This window comes from Falco peregrinus, chromosome 8 (assembly GCF_023634155.1).
Source record: "Falco peregrinus isolate bFalPer1 chromosome 8, bFalPer1.pri, whole genome shotgun sequence".
Taxonomy (NCBI): Eukaryota; Metazoa; Chordata; class Aves; order Falconiformes; family Falconidae; genus Falco; species Falco peregrinus.
The window spans coordinates 12,166,585-12,191,656 of record NC_073728.1 but is presented as its reverse complement, the minus strand read 5'-3'; the positions used below and the strand labels follow the sequence as shown (position 1 = coordinate 12,191,656).

At 40.3% G+C, this 25,072-nt stretch overlaps 1 protein-coding gene across 4 annotated transcripts in view; it reads left to right on the top strand.

Moving 5' to 3' along the window:
• Positions 1 to 12,974, top strand: part of NCKAP1 (NCK associated protein 1) — a 61,201-nt gene extending 48,227 nt beyond the window's left edge. For all 4 annotated transcript variants that reach the window (XM_055811976.1, XM_055811975.1, XM_055811974.1 and 1 more), the window contains 5 exons: positions 2,793 to 2,886; positions 4,486 to 4,602; positions 8,496 to 8,605; positions 11,207 to 11,296; positions 11,903 to 12,974. In XM_055811976.1, coding sequence (XP_055667951.1) covers positions 2,793 to 2,886; positions 4,486 to 4,602; positions 8,496 to 8,605; positions 11,207 to 11,296; positions 11,903 to 12,019 — 528 coding nt within the window. In that variant the 3' untranslated portion in view covers positions 12,020 to 12,974. The remainder of the gene's footprint in view (positions 1 to 2,792; positions 2,887 to 4,485; positions 4,603 to 8,495; positions 8,606 to 11,206; positions 11,297 to 11,902) is intronic.
• The last annotated feature ends 12,098 nt before the right edge of the window (positions 12,975 to 25,072 follow it).

Genomic DNA, 25,072 nt, shown 5'->3' with positions numbered 1-25,072 from the left:
CATCAAGTATGGCTTTAGAGGGCCAGAATATGATGTTATTCCTGAACTTGAAGTTTACATTTTGCCATTTACTATTGAGGAATGAAGTTCTGTTGTGTATGAAGATTCACTAAATAAAAAAACATCTTTCTCCATTTTAAAAGTTCAGAGTCCATTATGGTGGGCCTCGTGATTTCAGAAGACACAGTTTAGCAGTCTGTCTGGAAATGAGTCAGAGGTTGCATGAAGAATATAAGTTACTGAAATTTCACGCGTATGCTGTTGCACTCCAGAATATAATCACGCGGTCTTTGAAACTTGCAATGCTGATAAACCAGCCGTTAATGTTTGATGTCCCTCAAAACACTGGAAGTTCATGCCACAATAGAGGAATTCTGTGGAAATGCTATAGAAAATTAACTTGGATGATACTTTTTCATGATAAAAATTATATCAAAATAGTGCAAGTTGCTTTTGCACTACTCAAGAAAAGCCTTTCTAACATAGTTACAGATAAAATCATTGATTACCAAAGGATCATGTTCCATTATTGAACTTGCACGCAGAAGAGATGAGAAGGGAAATTCACCACTTGCTTTTCTTGAGCTTTTCAGAAAGCATCTTATGCCCTCTGCTATCAAAGGGGCACTGAAAAATAGGGTGGGATAAAGGCTGCAACAGTGATCATTGAAGATAGTGTTTTACCATTGTTATTTTCTAAGCTGATTAGAACAGATAATTTTAAACAGTGAACTCATTTGTGTCAGCAGGTACAAGAAAGCATAGTACTTGCTGCTGCTCCTCTTCTGGAAGTCGCTGGAGTAATTTACAGTCACAGGAGTAATTGGATGGCATAAAAAACCTATCTACTGCTAAATAAAACCATGCTGAGGACCGTTCTCTGGCTCATGCTGCATAGCACCACCTAGTTGCCTTTGCTTTGCATGATGTTTGGCTGTTGGCCTTCTCTGGGTCTGCTCTACTTCCGCTGCGGTTCTTAAATATACCTATTTTGTGTGGATTTTTTTTCTAGTTCCAAGTGTCTGAGATAAAGTCTTAAGTGCTGTGGTGCAGTCTACCATGCTGGTGCTCACATGATACCATCTGTAGAGGTCACATCTTGTGGTGTGGCGTGGTGCTATGTAGGCTTGTTGGAGAGTACATAGCGTGCTTGAATGATGTTGGAGGACTATGTGTGGAGAAGGAGCCAGACCTGTGGAGTCTTGTCCATGGTGCCTACTGAGAATACTGGGAACTGACATGTGCTGCCCTGCAGCTTTGCCAGATCTTTGTCTTGAAAATAGCTTCTTGGAAGTGCCAGAACTGTGCTGTGAGCCTGCTAACAATTAAACCCTGTGGACAATCAACAGCTCATTGTCTGAGTTTTCTTCTGGCCTTGTCACATACAGCAGTACAATTATAGGCAACAAAGGTTTCTTTTGGAACCTTTTGGGGTTTTTTTCTTTAATGAAGGAGTGTCAACAGACAAATCTTTACCAGGCTTTGTACAATGGATTGGGACAATTGTCCAATTGGGGATATTTTAGGACATAGTAACATGGTAATTTCCTATGTACTGAATTTAGCAAGCAAAGCATAAATAGTTTTAAAGCTGTTGATGAAATAAATACTTGTAATGAAATGCTGGTTTTATTTTGGTATCCCTGAAACTTACAGTTTGGGGTGCCTAGCAAAATGGGGATTTCATCTCCTTCGATTTGGTTATTTTTAATATTGAGTTGTTGGGATGTCTACACAGGCTTTTAGAAGGAGTCTTGCATTTGTTCCGCCATTGTTCCTTGACAGTTTGCTGTGGTCCAGATCCTGTCCAGATGCTATGGAATTCTTTTAATGCAGGACTGTATTTGAGCTAATACCATGTGCCCTTCTGACAGCATAGCACTATGCAAACAACATTGTATGTTTTTCAGATCACAACTTGCCTTCAGGTAGCTAGGCTGGAGCACATAAATAAGGATAGTCTGCACAACATCCCCTACATGCAGCTGACCAATTGTATGTCAGAATTTATGGGCAAAGCATAAACCTTCTCAAATATTAATGGCAGTAAGACATACTGCTACCGTTTCCCATAGTCCTTTGTATTTGGTCTAAACCTGCTTTTGCAGAGGTTAATCGGAACTACAGCTTTAGATATTTTGTCCAAGACACATATTGGGGAAAGGGAGAATTGCAGTGAACATTGGTTAACGGCAATAAAAGATACAGCATGGGACAGGCTGGAAAATGGAGTATATTTCAAGGTGTTCTTAGTTCCTTCAAGCATTCGGGCCACTTTAGACTCTAAGTCTTGGCACTTGGAATCATTGGACACTGAATCTGTGTCAGATCTGAATATTCTAAGATTTCTTTTCTGTCTTGCTCTATTTCACCAGATTGTGACTTTTGGCTTTTGTCTAAAAATGCTGTATTTGCAGATGTTAGCTGATACTTTAGATCTGGTAGAGAAAATCTGTTAGTTTCTTTTGAACAGTAAAGATAGATGTAGAAACTGCTAATTGGAAGTCAGGATGTTTGCTTTGGAGGTAACATATAAAAATACACAAGCTTTGTTTGGCTTGACAAAAAGAAATTATAATCTAGCACACAAAGTACTGACCCAGCTGTCCATTGTAGATTAGAAACAAAATCTAGTCTCTCTATCTTGTTTTAGCCAAGTCTCTGACATTCCATAGTGCCTCTAACTTTAATATGAACATTTCAAATGTGACAGCAAAACTGTGCTTCATCATGTTTACACAGAAACATTCAATGTTGTCCTTTTTTGTAATGATCTTTCTTCTGGTCCTCAGGTGGCAATGAATGTATATGAACTGTCATCAGCTGCTGGATTGCCTTGTGAGATCGATCCTGCGTTGGTCGTAGCACTGTCTTCCCAAAAATCAGGTAAGACGTTCCAACTTAAAAAGTAGAAGTGTTAACAATAAAAAAATAAATGCACCCAGGCGTAGAAATATTTAAAGTGCTAGGAGGAAACTTGAGTCCTTGGTATTCCTTCGATGAACTTTATAAATGGCACAAGAACATGAATTATTTGTGCCTGCTGCCTACTGATGTGTCAGCTTGAGAATCTCTTCAACCACAAAAGAATTAACTTGTTGACCTAGAAAAGGGTAACGGGTAGATGTTGAAGGAGTTTAATAGCTAACAGTAAAAACTGCTGTCATTGAAGGACAATGGAAATAGAACTCCTGTTGTGAACAGTTGTGGTCGTGATCAGTTCTGTTGTACAGGTCTGTAACAACTCTGTCATGTAAGTAGGCATTAGGAGCTGAAATGCCAGCTGAGTGCACTTCATGAATTTCACATTACCGGTGTTACCGGTGCGTTATGCAAGTGTTAACATGGAGTTTACAAGCAGAAACATAGTAAAATAAACATGTTTAATGTTCTAACATGTGTAGTGCTTCCTACTTGCTTTAAAGCGCCACTGTCTGAGCTTTTCAGTTCTGTTTACTCTGGCAGGTTCAAAGGCATGAAATCAGACTCCAGTGCTTTTTTGACAGTTGTCAGCTTTTTTTCCCCTATCTTCCTTGCAGAGAACTTTATTGGGTTTTTTTTCCCCAATTGGGGTCGTGCATAGTTAATGTTATAATCAGATTGTGAATATTTTAAATGTTACCTAAGTTGATGGGGTTTGTTTTAATGCTAGTTTTTTGGGGAGGGGGAAATAAAGCTAATTCCAAGGGACATTTTAATGTTCAGACTTATGTGTCAAGCCTTAAAAAAAAAAAAAGTATATTTGGTTTATATACATTATATGTATCATATATGTAGATACATCTTTGGAATGATAGCTAGTATCTGAAATGCCATTTTAAATACGTTATTTTCGTTGTGGTGCAGCTGTGAAATGTTTAACCTGGCTGAACAGGACAGGGCATTTCTGTGTATTTTAATGATTGATTATGATCTTGTATTTTGATTTTTACCTTTGTAGTTTGAAGTATTTTGCTTTTAGTAATTCACTTTGCACAGATATAAATACTGTATTTCACCAACTGTTGACTTTGTTTTCCAACTAATCTTACACTAATATATGGTGATGCTGCTGGTTTTGAAAACACAAAAGTTTTAGTCTGAGCTGAGGGAAGTGTACGTCACTTTCTGCCCATCTACCAAAGGGAGGGTACCGGAGGAGCTCTCCTCACCTCAGAGCAATGACTGGATTTACATCAGCATGAAGAAATACTATTCTGCCCAGCATATTGATGTCTTAGTTACTAAATGGTTAGAAGCAATAGGGTGGCAGCAGCTTGACTTCCTTCTTGTAGATAACAAACTGGACATTTTGAAGCCCCACTCTGTCTTTTGGCAAGGCTGAGATAATATTCCTCCTTTCACATGCAAACATTGAGTTTGGGTTTGTTGTGTTTAAACATCATTGGGTCAAACATTTTACATTCTTAACTACCCTGTAGTTGAAAGGAAACATTTCAAGATTACTTCTTTTTAATTAAAGAACTGTATTGTTTTTGTTTTTAGAAAATATTAGTCCAGAAGAAGAATATAAAATTGCTTGCCTTCTCATGGTCTTCGTGGCAGTCTCCTTGCCGACTTTGGCTAGTAATGTGATGTCTCAGTATAGCCCTGCCATCGAAGGTAATGTAAAGTCAGTGAAATATTTCCTGTGAATGCTTTATTTATAATTGTCCTGGTAGATTGTTGATGACATTTGCTTTAAAGATTTAATTACACTTTGTAATGAACAAAATTTAGAAATCAGTTAGCCCTAATCCAGGAAGGTTCTTCTGAAAGTTACTTTAAAAAACATTCACTTAACTCATTTGGGAAACCTTTCTATGAAAAATGAGTCTTCTACTTGAGATTTCAGGAACAGTTCAGATGCTGTAGGGGGCAATGTCGTCCTAATGTGTGGAACTGCTAGAGCATACATTCCGCATTAAGTAGTGTGACACTTACTATGTAATCCTATAGATGTTTTAGTAATCTTCACATTGGCTTTGGGACAGTCATACAAGGTGTCTTTTCTATAGTTAATATGCTTTTCATATTACTAACCATAAAATTCTGAATATAGAATGCAGAAGACATAAGCTGTGAACAAATTACATCCCACATAGTAGTTCAGCTTTCTTATTTCAAAAAACAAACAAAGAAAACCCCCAAACCACCCAAACCTCTTCGCCTCAAGGAAATTCTTTGCATGTAGTCCACACAAAAAAAAAAGTTCTTGCAGGCAAAATTGAGAAAAACATGATTGACGAAACGGTTCTAACACATACAAAAGTCACCTTCCAGCTGTTCAAGCTTTTTCCTTTGTGATATATAGCATGGCTCACATAAAAGACCATATTTATTCTGCATCCATTTACTGGGTACAGCATGGTTTTTCTGTTTTTTTAAAAGTTGCATTATTTTTAATCAGTTCAAGATTTAACTCACAAAGAATGTCTAAACTGACTTCTGAAAATTTAAAGTACCAGGAAAAGACCAAAAATTCTGAAAGCCTTCTGTATCACTTATTGTAGTATGCAAATCACATTTCTTGAGAGACAGGAGGTTGTTGTTTTAAATGACGTTAATTATTGTTTTCTTCAGTTTTGAGAGATTAAAGATCTGTTAACTCTAGTTTCATTTTAAATATCATGTAGCCTTTTGCCAACTGTGAAAAAGTTGGATAAATCTGTGACGAGTAGAACTTGAACATTGATTTGAAAAGTTAGAGGTTTTAAAGTTAACAGCTTTATCTGATGAGTAGGGAGAACAATCAGTAACCTGCAGAGTTGTTTTAAGTCATCTGCACTCATAGTATTTCTATTGCTTTTTGTGAGCTTTTTCAAGGTTGTGATGGCTGAGTGAAAATCTCAGAATATAGGCAAGAGCAGGGAATATTAAGTGGGATGAGTGAGTGACAAAGGTAGAAACTTGCTTGTTAAAGGACTATCAGGTTGATTCTCTTAAATCAGTCCAAATGAACTTGCTTATGTGTGTTTAAAACCACATCTCTTAAATATTACTTGTTTATTCATAAGAGAAATCCTCTGGAAGCACTTTGCTATCGGTTTCTCCTTCACAAGCATCTTGCCTACTGTAGAGTCTCAAAACTTGCACTATTTGCCAGTGGGGCAGTACTAAAAGTTTCTAACAGTGATTATATTTTCACATTCACCCCTCTGCAAATTTATTTCTAAGAATGTGATTTTCCTAAAAATTAGCTAGAGGTTCTCCAGCAGGTTAGAGCTTTTGCAGTTTGTCTTCCTTGAACTCTCCTCTCTTCCAAGGACCCTCTTAGTCCTCAGGTTCTTAGCAGGCTGAAACAACAGGTAATTCTTACCTTCTGCCCATTTTGTATCGTAGCTTAAATATTCCAGTTTCTGTGATTTCATTTACATTCAGTAACTTAACATGCAGTCAGGCAAAGCCTTGTTTCAAAGTGGGTCCTTGAAGTAGTAAGTACAGTTAATAAGATCTCATGAAATTGTGACTGGAGAGAAGTTACATCTAGAACTCAAATATGCCCGTATTAGGAGTTGCTACAGATGTTGAGATGTGACCTCTGTATTATGTAGCTCTTTACTGAGTGGGCTATTTTTTATTGAGAGGAAAAGTGTCTGGCAAAAGGAATACATAAAATGTATTCACTCTGCAAAAATGACTGAACAAACAGTAGACCTTGTCAGTCCTGCCTTCCTTGCTGCTTGTTTTCTGCCCTTATTGTAGAACGTCTGGCTTTAGGCACTTGATATAGATGCTATTTCCAGAACGAGAATGTAACAAATGCTGCTTTTTATGAAGTAAATTCCCTGGACAAATCCTGAATGTGTCCATCAACAAGTCACAGATCTGAAGGAGTTTCAGCTTTCGAATCTGGCAAGATATACCTCCCAAATACAGACAGTTCTTGGACAGCTTTAGCAGTGTCTGCATTCTCTCTGCCTACTTCACAATCAAGCCCATTTCTTCCCCTGGCTCCGGATAAAGGCTCAGACTCTGACAACCTTTACTTTTTTCCCAGTAAGAAATCTGAATGGCTAGAGGAATAATCTGTGGTCTAGAGGCTAGAATAGAACACTGGTCTGCAAGAGACATAGCCTTTTCTAAATACTTGAGACCTGTTGCGGACTGGAAGACAACAGTTCCTCAGTTTAATTCCTTTGCTAATGCTTTTTCTACAGTCTTTGAGGTATAAAAATTAAGTAACTTCAAAAAATCAAGCCACTTCAAAACCAAATATAAATTTCAGTCAGCAGAATTAAGCAGAACAGATGTTCTTAACTGATGTTCAAGAAAAGTAGTGATCTAGGGGGGTTTTTTGGTTGTTGTTTATTTTTGTTTGTGGGGTTTTGTTGGTTTTTTTTTTGGACCAGCATATTCAGGCAGCAGTAGTTAGTTTAAAAATAGGAGACAGAGTGGGAGTATCAACTCTGGGGGGCCTGCCGGTGGAGATCTACAGGGTTCTTCGCTGGGACCTCCTAGTGAGCGTATTCATAGACCGGCTGGAAGGGGGACTGAAGAGTGAAGTGATAAAATTTTCATATCATGTAAAGTTCTTGAGGGGGTATTAGAGGAGTGAAGAGCTGCAGATACTATGACACTGAGTAAACCAGGCAATAAAATAGGTATAATTCTTTTTAAGTAACAATACTGATAACGCATGGGGAAAAACATCAGTTTTTCTCATGTAGAGTGATGGGGTCTAGCTGACCTCACTGACTTCAAGCATGATCTTGAACTTATGATAAATGACTGAATGGAAAAAAAAAAAAAAAAAAAAGCTCGGTGCTCAGCAGTGGTCAAAAAGAATTGGTAAGAATCAGCAGTTTTTACATGCTTGAATACTTTTTGACTCCTTCAGAGACCACCTCCTTTTCATATGCTAGCATTTTCCCAAGATACTTGCCCAGGTGTCTATCAATTTTGTTTTAAAGCGGTAGATTTGGCTTAATTTGCAAAGAGATACCAGGCTTACGGAGGGGCAGTTCTTCTGTTCTCTTTGAAAATTAGTGTCATTTAATCACCATGCAGGCCTTTGAAGCCTGGGTGAATTTTAAGCAAGATACGTATGGCAGTTGGTAGTTCAACAGTTCTGTTCTTGAGTTCCTGTAGATCTCTTGGGTGAATGCTGTCTGAGTGTGACTCCTCGTTCATTTACGCAGACGGGAGAAAAATAGCCAATTAGATTGAAAAAAACTGCTTGCACGTGTCTTTTTAGCCTAGCCAAGCAGTAATACTGTCAAGCTCTGGAGAGACCAATTAAACTTTCAATATATTTTTTTTCCTTCTTTCTAAAAGCCATGGGGATCTCTGAGGTTGTTGTGAGAACTACGGCATTCAGAAGGGAGATAGCTACTTCTGGTGGCTTTCCTGATACCATGTTCAATGTGAAAGAGTACTTTGCTCCTGTTGTGTAAGACGCTGAAAGTTTCTCTTTCATAGTGACAAGTCTTTTTTTACTCTTTGGTGATATTTTCCAAAGACTACTGTCATTATCAAACATGATGCTGAGGTAATTTGTATATGTTTTTGTTTAGGGCATTGCAACAACATCCATTGCTTGGCAAAAGCTATCAACCAGATTGCTGCAGCTTTATTTACCATCCACAAGGGAAGCATTGAAGACCGTCTTAAAGAATTTTTGGCCGTATGTATAACTCGATTTCTAGAGCTGCTCTCTCTAAAAAGAGGGGAGCTCTCGCCTGCTGACGCCCCTTAGTTGGTTTGATACATAGTCTAGCTCGCACCGTGCTGTCATGAAACTACCGATGTGTTTGCCATTGCAAGTGTTACCTTTACAGTGGCAATCAGCCATGAGTAATCTTAATCACAAGGGTATCCTACAAAGATTTAGATTAGTATGGGTGAGTACTGATTAACCAACATTTATTCCAATAGCAATATTGCTTCGCAATGCTTGTAATGTAAATAAAAAATACAGACTACAGAGAAACTAAAGTTACTGTATAATAATGTGGTGTTGATTTTGATTAGGAGAAAATCAGCTGTGGACAAGTTACTTTTTGAAGTCTAGCAATAGGTTAAAAGTTTGTGTCTTAACAAGAAAAACATTGGTTGACTTCAGGTAATATTTTCAAGTTCAGGTAGAAAGTGTAATATTAATTTGGGATGCAATGCCATTATTTCCTATAAATCTGGTTTTGGTGCACAAGAGAGAAAAGCATTATTGTTAATACAGGTCTATATGTTGATTAAATTCAGTAGTAGTTCTTTAGCAATCGTCAGCTCTGTGCGATGTTGGAACGTAACAGTAGCAAGTCGGTACAAGTGTCAGGGTTTTTTCAGTAGAATCTTTAGTATTATAGCACATACCATCTCTTACGCTGTGTGGCCCATGACTGGAAGAAGAAATGTGCAATGCATATAAAAATCAAGATTTTTGTCTAGCAGGCTTTTTCCCCATAACGTGTTGGACTCTTTATTTTACTTTTTCAAAGAAGGAAACTCCAGAGTGGCTTTTGACTTGTAACTTTTGACGTGTCTGCCCTTCTTAGACAGTAACTCTGTGATAGCAGTGTGGTACAGGGATATTTGGGAGGTGGAATTTTTGTGCTTCAGAGTAGTTTGAAGATCAAAGCTGCTGATATCCTTAGTGGTGCTTAGAGAAAAATCAAAAGCCCTTAGGTGGTGGTGATGTGTATTAAATGCATTTTGGTGTACTGCCTGATTAGAAATAGAATTTTTAAGTGACTCTTAATTAGCCAGAACTTGAAGGTAAAGGCTAAAACAGCAGCTTCACTTTAGTTTTTAAAAATTACTGCTGATTTTGAGTGATTCTTGATTTTTGCTGTTTGGCCTGGAAATATGAAAAAAATATCCCCTCCTTCCTTATTCTAGGTACCTCACACACTTATGGGAGTGGGATAATGGTAACTTTCTGTAACTAGAAGTCCACAGAAAGAATTTCCCCCCCCCCCCCCCCCCCCCCCCCACTTCTGGAAATTCATTGCATTTTGTAAAACAGAAAAAAAACTTCGGCCGTTGACCTTGTCTAATGCAACTGCTGGTTGTAAAAGATGAAAGAGAAATGGTTGTGTCAAGTTGCATACATTTGACAAGTGAAGGAAACCAGTATAGTTTCATGTGATAAAAACTCTTTTGGTATGAGGTTTGCATTTTTTCCAGTGTTTACGAACTGGTTTCAGACCACTACTTTTACTGCACAGACCATGACTTGGTGGTTCAGGTATTTTGTTAATCTATCTTTTCTAACACCTTTTACATATCACTGTTAGTCTGAAAGAAAGACATTTTTCTCAAGAAGAAAATGTGCTGCTGGAGGTGATCTGCTTTCCTGTCAAAGTTAATTAAATATGGGAAAAAGTTCCTAGGTTATTTAATACTGATTAGTATGTAGTAAGATTCTTTTGAAGTATGCGTAGTCACTTTATATTACAAATTGATTCATGACAGAGTTTGTTCAAGAAGAATGTTGATTTAGATTTTTTAAGTTAGTATTTTAAGTTAAAATCCATTTCTGATAAATGTGGTTTAGGCATGATGATTGTACATCTGAAAGTTGAAAGGAGTTTTTTTCAGATTTTTGTAAGGCATGAAAACACGGGTTATCAATGCATCTTCAAATTAAATATTTTACTGCATTCTGTCATCCTGAGCTTGTAAATACCCAAGTATGTGTTGGAAATTTCTAAGATATCTTCTAAAACTTGTATTGTAGGAGTGCTCACGGTCTGATAAAATAATATTAATTTACATGTAGGATGACATTTCTTCAATTAAAAATGTATATTAGGAAGTAAAACTACTTCTATTGCAAAATCGTTATAACTTGAAACAATAAAAAGGTCAATCGCTTTAAATCTTCCAACAAAAATGCAGTAAGTTTATATGCATTTTGGGAAGCACAGAGGAGAAGTGAGATCTTGATCCTGTGGGAGTTCTGTCGTTAATTTCAGTAGACTTTATAATGGTGAACCAATGATTAGAACAAAAGGATATTTGCAATAAATTTACTTTTTCTATTCAAATAGCACATACTGCTTATTAAACACTACTAGAAATAAACAAAAATAGCTCACTGAGGTTAAAGCCCAGTTGAGGGTTCATGTGCCCACCATTGTTTATGTTCCTTTGTAGTTATTAGTACAATGCAGCGTCCATTGGCTGGGATATTCTTTTAGGAAGGTTTTGTGTGTGTGTAATGAAGTAGCAGAAGCCGATCAATGTTTTGTTTTATTTATTGCTTTGAAATACTCATTTTATGTAGCTTGCATCGTCTAGTCTGCTGAAGATTGGCCAGGAGACGGACAAAACTACTACAAGGAACAGAGAATCTGTTTACCTACTACTAGACATGGTAAGTGTTCGTCAGTTTTGTGTTACTAACTTCAGGAACAGGCTCTGCATTGCATAGTTCAGCAAGGGGGGTTTGGGTGTCACCTTGGGGGTGTTAGCTCATGAACCAATGGAAATTATTTTTTATGTCATTCTTCCTGGAATTGTAATGTCAGAAATCAATTTTCTTCATTCCCCTGACACACACACATAATTTTACTGTCATCCTTTGTCACCTAGAATGCTGTATCACATTGTTTAGGTCGCTTTCATCGTTCACTTAGTACGTACAATATTAAAATGAAATTTCACATTAGAGAGCACTTTTCGGAGTATAAGGGAGAAAATCCCCTCTTCTCTGAGAGGTTTTCCGTTCAGTATTCTGTGTCTTTTGGAAATGACAGAAGTGCTATATGACTGACTGTATATGTAGGAAAGCTAAATGACTAGGAACAGTGAGTTTATACTAGTGTATTTCCCCAACATTTAGAATTTGCGTTATTTCTTTTTGCTGTGCAATATGTGAGTGCTGATGTGGTGCAGACCAGAAGTATCTACATGAAACAGATTATCAGGAGCAGGCAGTAGAAGGTGTTCTGCAAAACCTTGTGTTTCTGGTATTTTTCAGATTGTGCAGGAGTCTCCGTTCCTGACAATGGATCTCTTGGAGTCTTGTTTCCCTTATGTCTTGCTGAGAAATGCATACCATGCCGTCTACAAACAAAGCGTCACATCCTCTGCCTAAATATCTACTTACTGGAGATAAGACATAGCACGCATCTATGTGGCCTCAGTTTTATCTGTAAACTATGGAGCTATTTTACTTTATGGCCTGATGAACAGTTTTGTGGTTTATAAACTTTTTCCATAAAGTTGTATTTCTGATCAGTGGTTTCTTAATATGGTTGTACTACGATATAAGCTTGGTTGATTTTAGGTTGCACATCATGGAAAATCTTTTTCTCATTTCTTCTTTTTTTTTTTAAAAAAAAAAACAAACAAAACTTTGGAGCATCATTTATGTTTAAAAAATACTACTTCTGCTATATGTTTTTTAATATTGATAATGCAAAACAAAAATTGCTTGTTTATTTCCCAGAAGAAAAATGTATTTAGTGATTATTTTAGATAGTGTAGCTTTCATCTGTGTGTAAATTATTTCATATAGGGAGAGTTATAATCTTGTACCTATTGTTCTTATTGAAAACAAATATTGGATGTGCATTTCTGTGAAGTAATTACAGCATTTCTAGTTTTATTTTGAAACATTCACAAATCTACATACTATGACACTATCTAACAAAATGTTATAGGACTGCTTATCCTTCAGGCAGTGATCTTCTCCTGATACTCTTAAACAACAGCAAGTGGTGTTGTTTGTATAAAGCATAGTGGAAATTTTTTTTAAACTAACTTCTGTGGTGCCCTGTTGGCATTAACACTACCATTGTACCCTGCTGTATAATAAACATTCTTACACATTTATCACATGTTGATAAAATGTTAGCCCTTAACCACTTTTTATATGTTTTAAATTTTTGAAATTCAAGTGTACCTTCCATAACATACAATAAACACTAGACTGTATTATCTGTAGGTGAATTATTTTTAATATAAATGTTATCCTAGTATTTTAAGCTTAAACTGTGCTGTTGTGCATTGATTTACATCTCACAGTTCATTAAATATCAATCCTTAGAGCTTTTATGTGAAGACTTCTTTTAATCCTTCACCTTTTGGCTTCTGCTGCGATAGTGAATCTTGTAAAAAGTTGGAAAAAGGAATTAAAAGCAATGTAAAAAGTGTCAGTTTAGTGCCATTATCCTTTAAATCTTAATTTTACATAATGAAGCAAGTACATATAGTACATAGCGATGCCGGTTGTACCCATAGAAAAAAGTGTATTGTTAAAGTATAAACCTTGAATTAATCATAAAACAGGAGAGTGTTGCTAAAAACCCTAACATCGCACATTACTGAGACAGATGTATAATAGGCCTTTTTTTAATCAGTTGTGCAAATTGGCATGCAGGATAGCATTGGCTCATTTAGCCTGAAAGCTGACCAGATGGTTGTGCTCTTTAATCCACAGCATATAAAAGCGATGTGTTTCTCAACAGGCGCTGGACATTGTATAGAGCCCCTGTTCTTGATGCAACTTCTGTGCATGCTGGTAACTTTTTCTATTATGAAAGAGCTGTTGTGTGCTCAGTTACAATAGCTTCCTCTGTCCAGAGGAAAAAAATGCTGGAATAAAATTGTCCTAAGGAAGTGAGACAGTACATCTATATTTTTCCTAATTATGCATTTTATGTCATAACCATGGAACTGTTTTAAAATTGATAATTTAGTACCATAACGAATAAGCTTGCTCATGACGTAGTTAGATCGAATGCAAGACTTAAGAATTCTATTCTGTAGTGTTTATAATCTAATACATTCAAATGTCTTGATTTTAATTAAGATTTTGATTGTAATGTAGCCTTTTGTGGAAAAATAATGCCTGTTTTCAAGACTGGCTCTTGACAAACTCAAGTTTAAGAAATAACCTATTTTGTGTCTTCAGTCTTTTTAAGTATGAAGCAATTGTAATTGGTCATTTACCTCGGATCCCCGTCAGCTTACCGCTGCTGAGGTGTTACTGAATTAAGCCTAGAAAGTAGGAAATCTCTGGCAAAACAGGTAACGAGGGCACTGCCTCTGCCAGAAGCCTCTTCCGACACAGTCAGAAAACCTTTTAGACTCAGTAGTTTCTGTGGGAGCTGTCACAGGCACTACACAAACCGTTACAAGCTGTCGAACCAAGTTTGTTGGGATAGAAGGTAGAGAAGGAATGCTTCCTCTGGAGCTGGCAACACCGTATCTGCAACTCGGTGAGTTCAACTGTTGACATGGTATATTGAGTCATCTCAGGTGGCCTCTTACGCGTTTCCAGAAGTGTTTGTAATTCCTGGAGTATGAAGCCCAGACGGCTGAGCTAGTCCCATATGAAGCCAGTTTGGATCAAATGTCTGATTCACAGGGAGGGCTCTGCCTCATGTGAGAGAGAGCGTGGAAGAAGAATGTCCTGTTGCTGCCCAGGAAAGTATTTTTATAATTTAAAAAGATGGACAAAAGATTACCATTGAAAACAAGGACTACCTTTACAACTCTTTGCTGTAGCACTTTGTTGCCTAAGATAGGAAAAGGAGTTGGTAACAAACGTGACACTGGGAGGTGCTAGTTTTGATGCATTGGAGAATGGCATTCTCCTCAGAAAACGTTGAAATGAGTCTGGTGATTTGAGGAAAGATAGGAGCCTTCTTCAGCAGGTCATCATGGGCTTGTATGACTTCAGAGCTTATTCATTCCAGATTCAGGAATTTTTGACCCTAAGTAAATACGCCTTGCCTCTAAACTGTGTTTTTGCCAAAGGTTTTCCTGGCCCTGGGATTGAGCATTGTGATTCACACTGAAGAGTGAACTCTCAGTTACTTACCAGTAACTGTAATAAATTCTGTAAGTTTGGATGTGTCTGAACTAATGCTGTAATGGTTTTCTGGTGAATCTCTGTCAAGCTGAACCAAACCCCAAGCCAGGTTTGTATGTGCAGCCAATAACCTGTTGAATCAATATTCTAGGCATAGGCTTCAAATTGTTTTCCTGTTCAAATTCAAGCATCTTTTAACTCCATAATACATTTTGGATACTATGGAAGTAATTTATCATAGTCGTATTCACTGCTAAACTTGGCTGATGAGTTAAGGACTGAATGAATACAGGTTTCCATTTCAGTCCTTGTGACCAGCCCTGAAACACCGGCACGGGAGGCTGTGCAAAGCAAGGTGACTTATGACAGCTACACACATCGCGTTTGGCTTCATGGATGAGGACCGCCATTTTCAGTGATGACAAATAACCAGTTTTCAAAAAGGCTAAAGTTCTGGCTATTTTTTTTCTTTTGAAGTACAATTTTTGAATCATTTTTGTGATAAAGGTAAGCCTTCCCTTGAAATGACAAGGTCTTTTACTTGAATTGACCGCTCCTTGTATGCTTTTGCTATTTGTCATGTTATAAAGTCTGTAAATACTTGTACTAACAAATAACAAAATCAAAATGGCCTCTTGACCTCCTGTGTCCAAAACCATATTAATTTGCAACTAGTCATGCTGTTTGTAGTACGACTCGGTCAAAAACGACCTGCTTGCTGGATGTAGTGTCAGTGTGTCTTACCCAATTCAGTAATAGGAAATGTTAGTATTAAAATGGGAATGAAAAGCGTATGTTGAGCTTAGTGTAAAGCAAGGGGCTTGGCACAGTTTCTTGCATAGCCTTTCAGGCCATTGCCTTGCTCATGGTAACAGTAAATTTTAAAAGTGCTTTCTCACAAATGACGAAGGTCAAGAGTAACAGATCACGCTGACACCTGTGTGAGTAATGTGCAGCTGCAAAGCTAGTACAGCTGCATGTTTAAAACCCTGATGCTTGTAAATCCAGCTCATTGTCTATTAACATGATTCCATAGCTTGTCAGACCTCACCTCAGGTTGCGACCGAAAGATGGGGAAGGCATTGTCACAGGTCACCTGCCAGCTCTCCTGCTCCTGCCCTCCCTGCCCTTGTCCATTAGGCTTTGAGTTTGGCTGAAGTTGAGGTAAACTCGACGGACAGGCAGTGCAAAGAACAGATAACTGGCTTTTGGCAAGAGCAGTATTTCAAAATACAAATTAAGTTATAATCTTTTTAATAGTAGCAAGGACACAGTGGTGAAGACAATGAAACCATTCCTTGCATGGACACACAGAGGGAAGGGAAGTAAAGCTAAGAATGCACCACCAATTAGTCTTACGCTAATCATGGTGATAAGAGGAGTGAAAAGAAAAGGGAGATAGGAGGGGAGTTGCAAGTGGTGATCACAGAGTGCTCAGAGAAGTTGGAAAGACGTTGCACAGTGACTTGAGTCCATTTTGTGACTGAAGTCTTATTTGACACTTCATGGGTTAAATCTAGGTTTGTACCTCACAGATGTCAGAACTGCATTTCCAAATTTCAACTGAGGCGTCATCTGTTTTCCACCCAGTACATGAGACAAACTTGTCCAGCTTCAGGATCATTTGTAAATAAAGGATGCTTGAAAGTGTAAAACTTCGAGGTATCTTGGTACAAGCATGTGTTTGCTGAGACCGAGTCAGCGGAACGGTATAGAAGTCTGTCTCTTGCGCCTGTTACAGCGGAAGGCTAGAGATGGTCTGTGATGCTTGGATTTGGTTCTGTTTATGTCTTTAAAGTGGAAGACGTCAGCAACAACATTTAGTGTTACAAGGTCAGATAAGTTCATCTCAGCCGTTTATTGTTTTGGACAGCAAAGCACTTCAAAGGGCTGAAAAGCAGCTCAGAGAACGGGCTGAACCTCTGAAACTTGCTTTAGAGTTAATTGTATTAGGGAAATAATTGCACCACTGTTTTCATAATGGTTTTTGTTTGCATGCCAAGAAAATGCATGTTGTTTATCTAGTAAAAGCTCAGGGAGAAACCATAGTGACAAGACGGTAATAATGCCTTTGAATTTTATCATATACTAATTGTTGACTAATCAGTGCTGCCACAGGTGCTGGTTGAAAGCGGCCACAACCATTTGCTAAGGGGTGCATGGAATCCACAGCCATTTGGTTTGAAATATGTCTCTTCAGCTGGTGGAAATGGACACCGTCCGGTGGCTTTTGTTGGCTGAGCTGTCACTTAGCATATTTGCAGTAGGTATTGGATGCCTTTCAAGAAGGATCTTGGAGCATTTCAAACCAGTATCAGTCTCGGAGCTTCTCAAAATCCCAGTTACTGGCAGAAGACCCAAGCAGCAACAAGAAGTTGCCTATTGATGTTTTGCAAGCAGGTGATGGGGATGAAGAAGAGGAAGTAAGGACACAGCCTCTGGCATAGCGTTGAGGTGCCTGGACCTCAGCATCTAGGTCTGTGTGGTGTTAAGCACTCGGTGACTCTAGTGTGAACGGGGAGAATTAAAGCCAGCGAATAACCACTGAGGACTGATGTAAAGCCACCGTATACACTGCTCCACTCGGGTGGGACAGGGCTGCGAGAGCGTGGGTAGCTTGCAGAGGCGTTGGAGCTGAAATGCAAAGCAGGCAAAACCCCTGCTGCCTTCTCCCTAAGGGAAGCTACCACTAGAAAATGCTGTGGTATCAGAAAACATCTTCTTCCAAACTTGTAATGGTTCCAGGATGGTGACTGACAGCCCTGCAAACCAAGGACGGGCTCATAGGGAATTCCCTTAGTCCTTAGTGAGCAGGTAAAATACGCAAGCTTGTAAGCTTTTCTAAGTCACAGAACCTCGATCAAGTTTATTCCTGGCCGGCTGAAGTGGCAAATATTTTTGTGTTTGCTTGTGAGCTGTGCTGCTAAAAAAGGATTTGTGTTTCCAATTTTAGTAAGCAAGCCTGTGGCTTTGGGGAGAGGAAAAAAGCAGCATTGTTGGATGAACAGTCTATAAATGGGGGGGCGACGACACATGGACCACCCTAGCCTGAGAAAAGCTTGTTGGGCGGTTAGTTTTATGGATTTTGTGAAAGCAGTACTAGGGGAGGCACAGCAGAATGGCCGCACTTAAAACCTATAAATATTTTCTGGAGAAATGCCACTAGCTTTTTCCCTTGGTATTAGTTGAGCTATGGAAGTTTGTTGGGTAGAGGAGTAAAGCAGCTTTAAAACCATTCATTCTCATTGCTGTCACCCCATTGTTTAACTTTTTACTTTTTAGTAAAAAAAAAAAAAAGTATCGTCAGGGAACTGGAGGAAGATAAACATGTTAATAACTTCTTTGTGCACGATTTTTTGTTCTGCCACAGCTAAAGCTTGTGTAGCATTAAGAACTATGATCTGAAAGTCCCAAAGTTCCCAAACTATCCCCCAAATTGCTTCTTTTTCGGGGGGGAAGGGCGTTGGCATGCCCACTTTGAAGCGGCTGTAAATCACCGATGATAGTGAGTGCTGTGAACTGCTGCAGAGGGCTGAAAGGTCTGGTGAGCCAGGAAGGAGTTCTGGGGAAAAAGGAGATCTTTCGGGGAGTCTGGGCGCGCTTTAGGCTGGGCTGTGGGTTATGTTACTGCACCATGGCTTCACACTTCAGCAACATCATGATTTTTGTGCTTACAGACCGCTAGCTCTTCCTTAATTTGGGGGAATGTTTCTATGCCTGTTTCCGACCTTCGTTACCGTCTCTCACAGAAGTAAAAACCAAGTGACAAAACGCGCACGCCTTCGCAAAGTCGCAGCGGCAGCTGCAGCCTCGGCACCTCTGCCCAACTCTAAAGCTTTTTGGTAAATTAGGAATGGGACGAGAAACTGAGTTGTGAAGTTGAAAAAAGGCACCGAGGAGCCACCGGCCTGGGAAGCCCCGGCGGCTGTGCGTGGGCACTGCTGGGGGGGTCTGGCGGAGCATGGGGCGCAGGCCTAAGGCAGCCGGGGGTGTTGGTTAAAAACCTCTGGGCGCCGGTTGGCTTCTTCAGATGAAATTGTGTTTACAGGATGAGGTGGCACGGGGTTTGGTTTTCTTAGAGCATCTGCTGTGCGTGTGGCTCGCAGGCGTGTTAGTGGAAGCTCTCAGGAAAGGCAATGCTTCTTTTCCTAAACTTGCCAAGGGTGCCACAGAGAGCCCTTTGTGATCCCACCAGTAACTGCTAAAAATCATGGTAAAACATGCGCAAACTGTGTTTGGCTTCTATTTATAGGTAATACTCAATCCTAGGGCCTGTCAAACCCCATCGGCTCCCACTGAAATCAGCGGTGAGCCCGAGTTTCGGCACCTGGCGATACTGGGCTGTTCCTGTAAAACCCAACCGTTTGTGCAGGGCTTATTTTTAGTTGCAGGTGTGATTTGGTGCTTCATTCCGCTGGGTGCTGCTAATAAATCTGGGTAAGCGGGAGCGGAGGCAGGCTTGGGCTGTGCAACTGGAGAGGCTGTAAATCTGAAACAGTAAATTTATGGTTTAACAAAATTAAATTCGGAGTGGTTATGGCCTTCAAGCTAGGCATCTCAAATTATTTCTGCAGGGGCCAGATGAGAAATGCTGCATAATGTATATGGTATTATAGAGCTTTGCAAGGTTTTTTGCCTTAAACACTCCATCTGGAGGCGATTATAACTCGGAGAGGGTTCGGTGGGTTCTGTGGTGTCTCCAGCATGGCCCACGGTGGGAGGGAAGGATGGATTTTTTATTATCTGCATGGTCATCGCAGTAGGGTATAGCGATTTGTCGCATTAGAGTAATGAATTGAATGCATGTTTAAGTTGAACATCTGTACGTAATACTACCGTGGTGGCTGTCGCACAGTCGTAAATCCTTGAGCAGTAGCTTAAAAAAGAAGTTGTATGCCGGGAAACGAAGCAGCCGAGCATTCTCCCTGGTGTCCCCTCTGGTGCAGCAGCAGGTCCCCCCCACAGGAGTAAGAACTGCCTTCAGGGCACTAGTTACATCTCAGACAGGGCAGTTAAGTGACTGTAGGTGGTTGTTCTTCATCTTTGCACTGAGGAATTGCTGTATTAACACAGACTGATGAGGAACGGTGGAATTAAATGAAAATAGGGGTACTTTGCTCTGAAATGGAGGCCGATGCTTTCCCAGTCTTAAGTTCATGAGCCTGAGTACTGCCCAACCAGCTGTGTTTTGGGGCTGTGATCAGCTCAGCTCCCTTTTGCTGTTTTATTAATATTTTCCACACTGTAAATTGATTCTGGAAGCATTTAGGCGAACATTGTAGTCTTACAGCACTCGCTGTTACCTGAAGGGTGACCTTTGTGGAACTGGGGATGAAGTCTCTGTTCTTGATGCCTCTGAAAAATAAGCTCTTCTCACATTTCCTGGTGTTAAGTACCTATCTGATGCTTTCGCCTTATTTTCCTATACTTCTGGTGATACATTTGCACCACTGCAAAAACATCCAAGTATCTTCATATGAATTCTTAAATTGAAGCAGAGCTGTATGTATGGTGCTAGGTCAGAAGAAATAATTTTGCTTTTCTGTGTTTCGAAATGTAGAAGCATTGTGCTGAACGTGATCTCAGGCTTCAGGCGATTCATTTACAAAGCCAGTATTACAGTGAACATGATATTTAGATTATTTTAAAGATACGGAGCTAAAAATATTAATTATTTATTAATTAATAGATAATTAGGTGCAGTGGTTACAAATTTAGCAGCTACAGGTTAGAGATAGAAAGCATTTATTGCCTCTGAATTTAAGATGTTCTCTCCCAAAGGGAAAGGTGGAAGTTCCATCAGTTGCTTTACTTGACTGTGCCCTTTAACATGTGCTAAACCAAGGGATGAGGAAAGTTGTGAACATTGTAATTCCAACTAAATAAGAAATAATCTGTTGTTTATTTCTTTTCCACTGGAATCTCTTGTGCTCAGATTTGCACGATATATTGCGCTGAAAATGAGCTGGGAGGATTCTGGGGAGGTCCAGACGAGAAATGCTGCATAATGTACGTGGTGTTATAGACCATATGGTATTATAAAGACACGTCGCGAGGTTCAGGTTTTTCTACTGTACATCCCTTCAGCACAGCTGAGCACCTTGCGAAGCCCCTACTACTTACAATAAACCTGGCTGTGCTTTTCTGCAGCAACACTACTACAATTCCAATGCCCGGGTGGAAAATCAACATTGCAGGTAGCAAACTGCAGTGTTGAGAAGCTATAAACCCTGACATGGCCACAAAAATATGGGAAAATCACAAGCAGCAAACAAATTCACCCTGCAAAATGAGACTGCTGGGGGGGATGTGTATGAGTGTGTGTCTATGTCAATAGACTGAAAGCTCGTAATAGGCAATATCAAACAGAATTGCTATTGGCATACTTTTGTCTTTGAAATGTGTGTTAATTGGTGTATAAAGATAAAGCAGCATATTTCCCTAGCCATACTGTTAATTTTACCAGTAACACAGGATGCAAAACACTGGGTGAATAGATCGGGTTTATTGGGTGGGTTGGGTTTGGTTTTTTTTTTTTTGCTGGACTTCAAGATGACAGGTAACGTGGGCAAATACTAACATGAAAAAATTTATTCGAGGAGGCACGCGCACCCTGAGAGCACGGGACAGTTAATAATGAGCTGTCTAATAAAAGTAGCCCCCAAAATTACAAGTCTGAAAGACTGCATTAAAAGAACCTTTTCTTCTTCCTCCCCACTTCCAAGTCATCCATGGAGAAGCTTGAAAGATTATTAAAATAAGTTAATAGTCCCCTGTGTTTTGTCTACCTGAGTGAGCTGAAAAAAGACCCTGGCTGGAACAGGAAATGTACAATAAATCCCATTTTTATGACTCTGTAAGTCAATGATTTTATGGTTTTAGTAACAGCTGTGTAAGAAGTATTTTAGGGCTTTGGTTTTGGTGAGTTTCTCCGTTGTTTTTGGTTTGTGGGTTTGTGTTTTTTTAAGGCAGTGTATATAAACAAATTAAATTGTATGTAATCCTGAGATTGCTACAGCAAGGTTCAGGAAAGCAAAAACCTGTTCTGAAGAAGTATTTTTATCTCAGCTAGTTTTCTTCTTGGGAACAGCCTGAACAGATATGGTCATGCTTTTAGTTTTTGTCATCTGCAACGGGCAGGAGCAGACGGTAAGACATGGTATGTGGCTGATGCAGAGCAGCACTGGGGCAGCCTGGAGCCCCTGGGAAGTGCACGGAGCAGGCGCAGGGCGGGCTGGCATGTCCTCTGGGCACCGCCGCAGCTCGCAGGTCTTGAGGGTCTCGCAGAAGGTGCAAACAGAAAGGGGAAAGGTGACTTAGAGTAACATCACCTAGAGCCTACAGCCTAATGCAAGGTGTTCCCTGCGGTGCCTATGGCATTTATGGTATCTAAAATATAAGCGTGCCATGCGGCGTGGGCCCTTCGTCATCAGGGTAGTCGTTAGGGCAGGAAGAATGCCACACTTGTTCTGTGTTTTTTTCCCCGATGTCTAATTTTCCCTTTCAGAATTTCACCTCTTCCTTGTTCGTTTTAGACACATACTCATTTCTCAACAGGTCGTAACAGACTATGGAATTCTATACATCCACAGTATCTACCTAATATCATTCCTCTTAGAAATGTAAATACAGATGTGTTGCTCTGTTGAACTCTGCCCCAAGCCAGAACCCAGGTTGAGCTGGGCTCTCGTCCTCCCTGGGCCTCCTCTGGCCCATAAACACCCCCTGCCTCCCAGGGGAAAGCTGCTGGGATGTATAGATGGGGACGTTTCTAATACCTGAAGAGAGACTGTAGCACTTGAGAACAGAACCGATGCCAACAGATGCGCTCAGGAGCACTTTGGCTACAACCCCTTTGCCTTGGCCAAACCCGTACGCAATTCTTACTGTTGCAACAGCGGCTTTGAACGTCAATTTTATTTTTAATAAGGTGATATTTCTGTTCGGTAATGCAGTTCTTCCAGCTTAAACTTAAAATAGATGTGTTTCTGTATTTTAAGCCATGAAGTCTTGCTAACATACAGTTCTAACAGCTGGGCTGGATGTTGGAGCCCCTCAGAAAGCTTCTTAAGCGTATTGCTGACTCCCATGAGAGAAAAACAAGGTAAGGGGTGTGGGGGGAGGAATAGAACCTATGTAAGAAAAAACAACAATGAAGGAATAAATGAACACCAGCCGTCTGGAAGCAGAACCTTCCTCGGCTTCCTTCGGGGAAGGTGCAGGAACAAAGCCCGCAGTCCCTTCCCATGCTCCTTGCAGCCCTCCTCGTGCTGCTCCGTCTCTGTACCCAAATGAAGCCACTCGGCCACCCCCAGGGGCGTTATCCAGCCACCTCCTGCTGAAATCCATCCTTGCCCCACCACAAGGCCACTGAGTTGTTGTTTGTTTTGTTTGGTTTTTGGTTTTTTTTTTTTTAAATTGGGTTATAAATGAGTAACTGAGGGCAGTTTGGCCCCAGGCTGCATTTGGCTCCATTGTGGGTTACCGTGATTCTTGTGGGGCATAATAACAATAATAAACTTCCTCTGTAATTTTCATATGAGCTACTCCAGGGGCAAATCCTCGCCTTGGGCTTCAGCCCCACCAAGGTTTGTTTATTCTAGGAAATGACTTTGTGTGATACTATGGGCTATATTATTATTCTTTAAATTTATAGGTCTGTACAGACCCCTCCCCCTCCCCCCAAGGACTCGTAGGCAAGCAGCGCTGACCCCAGGCTGCTGCCTGGGCTCACTGTTCCTAAGGAATTCCTGCTAGTCATACATGACATCAAGCTGATATAATGATAATACAATAATTTGGCTAACCCCTTCTGGAGCTGTGCAGGATTAGGAATGAGATTATTGTCACCACCCACTCCCAAAGGTTTAACACTGCTGATGCAAGCTGTAGGAAAAGATTTTTGTTTGCTTCTGAAATCTTAAGAGGGTGGCAGAAGAGAAGGGGATGAAACGCCCGGCGGCACTGCGGTGGCCCCCAAAGTAAAAGCCGTTTCCTTGCCGAACCTTTTTGACTGTATTGGAGCTTTGGGTTAAAATCCATGCATGGTTTGTGCAGTTGTCTGAAAAATGTGTCCCCTCAGGGCCAGGTGGTGCAAGAGCGGCCAGCCTGGGGAGGGGGGAGCAAACCCCTTCCCCCCCTCCCAGCACAGTTGTCCCTCTGCAAAATGGGGTGGTGGTGGAGGTGGGGTGGTTTTCACCTCTCTTATACCATATTTTGAGACTGGTGGTATTACGTATTTTAGTTTCAACTGGCGGTTTCAGTGTTTTGCAGCAACTGCATGTGAAGGCTGAGAGCAGGTTGTTACTTTGCTCTTTTCCTCCAGCCATTTTATTTTCCCTCTAGTGTAACCTCTCTGCATGCAGGGCAAAGCACTGCGACTGCACTTTGATAGCACAAACCCACAGCCCTCCTTTTCATTGTCCTTTACCAGCCTCCTCTCCTGTTTAAAAAGGTGTCGAGGCTGGCTGTGGTGCGGCTGTGTAACAGAAAATAACAGACATCGGGGTACAGATACTTAGTAAAAACCTCAGTGTTTCAGGTCAGTAACCAGGTTGCTTTTGCCAAGTTTCAACCAGAGGTGAATTTTTGCCACCAGGTGTAAGCTGATTTATACTAGCAGCACTAAGAGGTAATTAAATCTGCCAGCCACTGCCCATCCCGCTGGCAGAGCCGGTCCTCGCCTGGGGAACTGGTGCTGGCTGCCTCCCCCAGTGCAACGGCACGAGGGGCTTGCCAGCGGAGCGGGGCGGTGGGCGATGCTCTGCCAGCTAAATGCACAGGAGCTACCTTCATACTGACAGCGGAAGATTTAAAGTCAGACCTCACGAGGATGTGCTTGTGAGTTTGTGGGGATGTCAGCATCTGCTGTACTGAGAAAGTTATCTGCGGTGTTTTTACGGTTTAAAAAAGTGCAAGCTTATTTCATGTAGATCATTATTTGGGATTAAAAAATTAAACTTGTTTAATTGGTAGCCTTATAGCATGCATAGGAACAGTCAGCCTATCGGTGCATTTTCCTGCTAAAGCACAGGAAATGTTTTTAAAGCTGTCCTGTGTAATTACCAATTCTAAACCAGATTGACAGACTGGAAGTGATCTGAAAAATAATTTTCAGAAATAAAATAGAGATACAAGAAAATTTCATGTTGAAGGGGGAAAATAAGAACGAGAGTTCATTCTTGTCGCTGGTTCCCTTGCATGGCTCGGGCCCATCTCGCTTGACCCAGGTACCCCGGGATGCATCACTCCCACATCCATTGTCGCTGCCAGGCAAGGTCCTGCAGAGAAAGCCAGCATATTCGGTTCCCGACCAGCTGGGGAAGGTTT